At 64.6% G+C, this 6,112-nt stretch overlaps 1 protein-coding gene across 2 annotated transcripts in view; it reads right to left on the bottom strand.

Annotated features, from left to right (window-relative positions):
* The window catches only part of FTCD (formimidoyltransferase cyclodeaminase), a 17,433-nt gene extending 11,566 nt beyond the window's left edge, over nucleotides 1-5,867 (bottom strand). The window contains exons 1-6 of one of the 2 annotated variants that reach the window (XM_017538501.2): nucleotides 5,326-5,867; nucleotides 4,082-4,265; nucleotides 2,894-3,022; nucleotides 1,893-1,981; nucleotides 1,553-1,732; nucleotides 203-340 (exon numbers count right to left, since the gene is read on the bottom strand). In XM_017538501.2, coding sequence (XP_017393990.1) covers nucleotides 203-340; nucleotides 1,553-1,732; nucleotides 1,893-1,981; nucleotides 2,894-3,022; nucleotides 4,082-4,265; nucleotides 5,326-5,379 — 774 coding nt within the window. In that variant the 5' untranslated portion in view covers nucleotides 5,380-5,867. The remainder of the gene's footprint in view (nucleotides 1-202; nucleotides 341-1,552; nucleotides 1,733-1,892; nucleotides 1,982-2,893; nucleotides 3,023-4,081; nucleotides 4,266-5,325) is intronic. The other variant, XM_017538503.2, reaches the window with a different exon arrangement.
* Between the last annotated feature and the right edge of the window lie 245 nt (nucleotides 5,868-6,112).

Raw genomic sequence — 6,112 nt, 5'->3', positions numbered from 1 at the left:
ACGTGGGGCAGGCTGAGAACCGCCCTGGCTGGAGAACGGGGACGTGGGGCAGGCTGAGAACCGCCCTGGCTGGAGAACGGGGACGTGAGGCAGGCTGAGAACTGCCCTGGCTGGAGAACGGGGACATGGGGCCCCTGCCCTGCCCACAGGAGGGATCTGCGTGCCCCTCACAGCAGCAGTGGCTGCCCCCTGGCCAGCTCACCCGCGCCTCTCGGCAGGTCTCCTCGTAGACCGTGTGCAACGCTGTGACCTCGAAGTCCAGGAGGTTGGTGGACACCTGAGCCAGGTTCTTCTCATCCAGGTACCAGCCCATGCCCTGAACCTTTTTCAGAAGTCCCGGCTGCAAAAGAAGAGCGTTCCCCAGCCTGGGCTAGAAGCTCATCCTGCCTGGCCCTGCCAGCTTCTCCTGGTGCTTGCATCCCCCAACTGGATGGGGTGGAGCCTGTGCCTGGGTGGGTGTTGTGGTTCTCCTCCCTCCCTCCCCGAGTTGGCCAGGGAGGGGCAGAGAGACTTCGCTTGCCACAGAGAGACCGACCACAAGGGTCAGACGCCAGACACCCACCCCTGCAGGCCCCGCTCAGTCCAGGTCCTGCCTCCCAGCCACGCTCTGCCCTAGATGTGGGGAAATGCTGCAGGGTGGGGCCCCATGGACCCCCAAGCCGCTCTCCCATCCCTCCTGCTCCCCGACACGTCCCCTCAGTCCCCAACTCCTCATGCGGGGGCTCTGACCTCCGCCTTCAGCTAGGGCATAAAAAGGGACTTGGAGGTCACTGTGCTTTTGTGCTGAGTCTGCGGGTCGGGAAGCCGGGCCCCAGGACCTCAGCTGCCTGTGGGACCCAGGGCTCTGAGTGGGGAACAGGTGGGCAGGGAGTCCCTCCACCTCTGTGTCTAGGTGTCTACACCATCTGTGCCAGGGTGACGCTCAGACTGGGTGACCTCTGCTGTGCAGACTTGGAGGAGAAAGGCCTGGGGGCACCTGAAGTTCTGCAGGGGTGTCGGGGACCCCAAGGTATCTGGAGGGATGTGGGGTGCCCCTGAGGGCACCTGGGACTCTGGAAGTAGCTGTTTCCCAGGAGGATGGAAACACTGCCACGTTTTAACAAAAGGAAGCCCTGCCTCCTTCCATGGAAAATGCCCTTGGAGTTGGCGTCCCTAGCTTCACTCCACCCTCGACCTGCCGACCTGGCGACCTGTGCTGCCCCCGCAGGGTGCGGACACTGAGGCTGGGCCTGTCTGCAGTGGGGAGGCTGAGCCCTGTCTGGCCAGTGCCCCGTCCACACCCGGACCGCCCTGCTTGAGGCTCTCGGCCCCTGACCCTTTCCCGAGGGGCCAGGTAGGGGTCAGTGAACAGGGTCACCTAGTCCTTCCCTTGGCCCTGCTCCCACAGGTGGAGGGGCTGGGTGGGGGTTGTGAGGGGGTCACCTGGTCCTTCCCTCGGCCCTGCTCCCGTAGGTGGAGGGGCTGGGTGGGGGTTGTGAGGGGGTCGCCTGGTCCTTCCCTCCGCCCTGCTCCTGCAGGTGGAGGGGCTGGGTGAGGGTTGTGAGGGGGTCACCTGGTCCTTCCCACGGCCCTGCTCCCGAAGGTTGAGGGCGATGCGGTGGGCTTGCTCCTTCGTGCTGAGTAGGTTGATGTTGAAAGCAATGAGGAACTTCCTGGCCCCCGTGACCGTGGCCCCCCAGCTGGGGACGAAGGAGCTGGGGCCAAAGTCAGGTGCCCCCTCGGCCTGCTCGAGCTGTGGGCAAGTTCACCCTGGGGTGAAATGACCCCACGGGAGGGAGCAGTCCCACCAGGGTCCCAGGTCCCAGGAAGGAGGGGCCCAGCCCAGCCGCCCCAGCCAGGACAAAGGGGCAGGTCCCCCTCCTTCCCAGGCCCAACCGCCGGGGTGGGGGCACCTTCTTAGGGAGGGCTTCATACTCCCCAGCCCGGATGGCCGACAGTGTCCGGCGACTGTCCATCCTGGCCGCCTCGCCGTACAGGTACACTGTAGGAAAGCCCAGCGGTCAGGCGTTGGCAGGGGGTCAGTCCAGGGGGTCAGTCCAGGGAGTCAGTCCAGGGGTCAGTCCAGGGGTCAGTCCAGGGGGTCAGTCCAGGGGTCAGTCCACGGGGTCAGTCCACGGGGTCAGTCTAGGGGGTCCAGGACTCAGTTCCTAGAGGACCCAGGTGGAGGGGTTCCCTCCAGTCTAAACCTGGGGATGGGACCCACCATGCCCTCTCCCGGGCAGTACCCACTCTCCGCCACGGATGGATATTGGTGATCCCCGTGGACCCTCAGCCAGCATCCCCACCCACCCCCAGCTCACAGGGCCTTGAAAAGTCAAATTGCAGGGTTAGGATAGAACACGTGGGACATGGTGACACTGGACGCTCATGCTTCTGCCTTCCTTGTATAATAAACAGAGCCACAAGCGACCACATAAATATAACCACAGTGAAAAGGAAAAACTCGTGTTCTCTGTATGCCGGCGTGACTGTGCCGTGGGTTACGTATTCCCTGCATGCCAGCGTGACAGTGATGTATGCCCCTGCCTCAGGGATCCTTCTGGGGGCGCTGGGGTGGCACAGCCCAGGGGTGGATGTGTACTTAGCCTGGGTTTGTCTCTGTGTGTTTGGTATCATTTTCTTGCTTAGGTTGATTTCTTGAGGTGAAATGATTGTACTCTAGAAGGCTCTTGGCTCGCCTGCCCAGCTGCGCCTCAGTACAGTTTGAGGGGCCCCGGGCCTGCGCAGCCACGGGTGAGGCTGCCATTTCTTTCAGTATTGAGGGAGCTGCACTTCTGCAGGTTGGCTTTTTGGAACAACCTGCCCTGGCAAGAGCTGTCGAGGGCAGAGAACTTCGGGCACTGAACCCGCGCCAATGAGACGGGCGGGAGCGAGGAGGGTGGGGCACGCTCACCTGGCACTACCAGCTCCTCTGCCAGCCGCTGGCCAAAGGTCTGGGCACAGAGCACACACTCATCCATGCTGACGCCCCTCACGGGGACGAAGGGGCAGACATCCAGGGCCCCCATGCGGGGGTGCTCCCCTGCAGAGAGACGGCAAGGCCGAGCAGGAGGCTGGGGGTGGGAGTGGGTGGGAGCCCCACGGGGCTCTCAGACCCTCTCTCCTCTCCGGCCTGGGCAGCCCCCCGTCCATACACCCAGCTAGCTGCTCACACTAAGCACAGGGAGGAGGCCAGCCCTGGGCACTCCCAGCCCTGCCCCAGCTGCAGCATCAGTCCCTCCGGGACGACGGATATTCCTGGGCAATCCTCCCAGCCAGTGTCGGGGGCTGCTCAGTCCAGGAGCAGCAGCAGCCTGAGCAGGTGGTCTGGCATCTTTGGGATAAACCTCTCCCTCTCCTAAGTCACAAGAATCACTTTCTAACGGCTACAATGCTCAGCTCTCGGGAAGCCCCGGCCAGGCTTAGAGACTCCCTGAAGCAGGGAATCCACACTGTGTTTCCCAAGCATTCTTCTCACTAGCTGAGTCCCTTGCTGTGGCTACACCAGGCTCTGGGGCAGGGCCCACCCCTGGGGACGCCAGCCCCGCCTTTGCCTCCAGGGCCCAGGGCTGGTTGCTGTGAGATAAGCTTCTCGTCCGTCCACCACTAGGGGCCACTGTGCGTCCCTGGCCTCCCAGGAGCAGCCCACCGCCCAGCCCCTGGCCAGCGCCCATGTGTCCACACACCTTTGACCCTGCCCGGCCACCGAGGTGTTTGGCTTGTGGGCTGTTGGCAGGTCAGCTTCCGGGCAGCCCTTCCCCCCATCCAGGGCCTGCTCCAAGACCAGCTCTCTGCCCCGCTGGCGTGTGGGCAGGTGGAGAGGCCACAGACCTTCCCGGGCATGGCCCCTCCCCCACCCAGCCTTGGAGGTGGCCCAGTGCTGCAGAAGCGTGGCGACCTGGGGTCCCCAGAGCACAGCCCTGCAGTCGGAGGACGGTGACCCCCACACTCCAGGGTCCTCCGAGGAGAGCCAGAGCCAGCCCCGCTAGACCCCACATTCCATGCGTGGGCCCTGGGCCTCCTGCCCTTCCCAGGACACCGGGGCAGGGCTCAGCCCCGACACCCCATGACACAGCGGCCACGGGAGAGCCCGGAGCCTCACCTCGGTGCCTGCTCATGTCAATGAGCCGGGAGGCAGTGCGGGCCGCGTTGAGGGCCCCCTCCACCACGCACGCCGGCGGCCCCACAAAGGTGTACACGGTGCGGTTGGTGGAGGGGCCGGCGTCCACGTCCAGCAGCACGCAGCCCGGGGTCTGTGCGATGGCTCCCGAGATGGCATCAATCACCTGGACACAGGCCCGGCCCCCACACCTCAGCCTCCCCGTTTGAAAGAAGGAAAAGGAGCTTGGAGGTGGCTGCACCCCCACACCCAAACGTGGACTGAGGAGGTGGGCCAAGCCTTTGGGGACCCCCCGATGAGCTGAGCTCCCCCCGCAAACACCTGCACAGTGGCTGCCCCGGGACTTTCACAGAGGCCCAAGCCCGGCCCCTATAAGGCGGTGCCTCCAGGAGGAACGCCCCAGGTTCTGCCCCGACAGCCTGGGGAACCAAGAAGGTGACCGCAGGCACAAGGCACGGAGGGCCAGGCCCCCAACCGCCGAGCAGAGGAGGGGCCAGAAGGGCCTGGAAACTTCCAGGCGGCAGGACAGCTGGGAGCAGGGGCTCGGCCCCAAATCTCCACATCCCCGGGCCTTGGTGGAGGCTGGGTTCCCAGTGTGATGAGGCCTCCCTGCACCCCTGCAAGTGACCCCTGTGTCCTGGCGCTGCCTTCTGGGAGGCCTTCCAGGCAGCCTATGGGGCCTGCACTTGTTCCTGGAAGAGCCTGGACCTCAGGACCATGGAGGGCGAGAGGCCAGACCTGGGGGCCTGCCTGACCCCTCTGTGCTGTCTCCTTTCGGGTCCAGTGGGGACAGTGGCAGCAGCTGGCTGCAGGGCAGGGGCTCAGTCATTTACGCTAGCTCCAGTGGAGGCAGGGTGGCCTCAGGGGCCATGCTGAGCAACCTCATGTGACCCCATGCAGCCCTTTTCATCAGTGTTAGGGGCTGCACTTTCAATAGGGGAACAAGGCCCTTTGAGGCCCAGAGATCTGCCCTAAACCCCACCGGAAGCACCAGAAGGCTCCTGGAGCCACAGCCAGGCCTCAGAGCCTACAACCCGCCGTCCTGTCCCACCTAACCCAGGGTGAGGCACTCCCACGTCCCCCCAACCACAGGACGTCCTTAAGGCCCACGGAGAGTGGCTTCTCCCTGCCAGGCCACGCCACACCAAGCCCACTGCCCCTCCACAGCCTGGGCCTCAGCTGCCCCACCGGCCCCTGGATGCTCCAGCAGCTCCTCAGGGCCTCACCTCCTGGTTCTTCCCCTCCGAGAAGTTGGGGACGCACTCCACCAGCTGGGACATGGCCAGTACCTCGATCTAGTTGCTCTTCTCTGGGGCAGACAGAAGCAGGGGCCAGGGCTCCCAGCCACAGCCAGGACCTTTATACACCCTCCGGCAGCACCTCCCACAGCTTCTCATTAACCAGCGAGTCACCACGAGGAGCAGTGGGGCCACGGGCCCTGCGCAGGCGCGGAGGAGGCGCTGCAGAGCCATGCTGGGTGCTGTCCACCCGGAGGGGATGGCTCCACTCAGCCAGAGTGTGGGTTCCCCAGAAAGCAGAGCGTGCCAGGGCAGAGGGGTGGGCCCTGAGGGCCCCCAGGAGCATCAGGCCAGCCTGGCTGGAATCCCAGCGTGACGAGACCTCCCTGTGCCCCTGCCGGTGACCCCTGTGACCCTGTGCTGCCTTCCGAGAGACCTTCCAGGCCACCCCTGGGGCCTGTGCTTGCTCCTGAAGGAGCCTGGAACTCAGGGCTGTGGAGGGCAAGAGGCCAGTGTGAGGCCCTGGCTTGCAGAACCCAACTGAGGTCAGCTCAGCTCAGACAGGAGCGTGTAGGGGAGTAGGCATGTGAGAGTGAGCGTGGGGCAGGGAGCACACATGTGAGTGTGGATACGTGTAAGTGTGTGGGGGGGAACCACGCATGAGAGAGTGAGCGTGGATACACGTGAGCGTGGGGCAGGGAGCACGCGTGTGAGTGTGGATACGTGTAAGTGTGGGGAGGGGGACCACGCGTGTGAGAGTGAGCGTGGATACACG

The sequence above is a fragment of the Cebus imitator genome, unplaced genomic scaffold (genome assembly GCF_001604975.1).
Source record: "Cebus imitator isolate Cc_AM_T3 unplaced genomic scaffold, Cebus_imitator-1.0 Scaffold112, whole genome shotgun sequence".
In the NCBI taxonomy this organism is placed as follows: Eukaryota; Metazoa; Chordata; class Mammalia; order Primates; family Cebidae; genus Cebus; species Cebus imitator.
The sequence above is the reverse complement of the archived record's forward strand: the minus strand, read 5'-3'. Positions and strand labels throughout refer to the sequence as shown.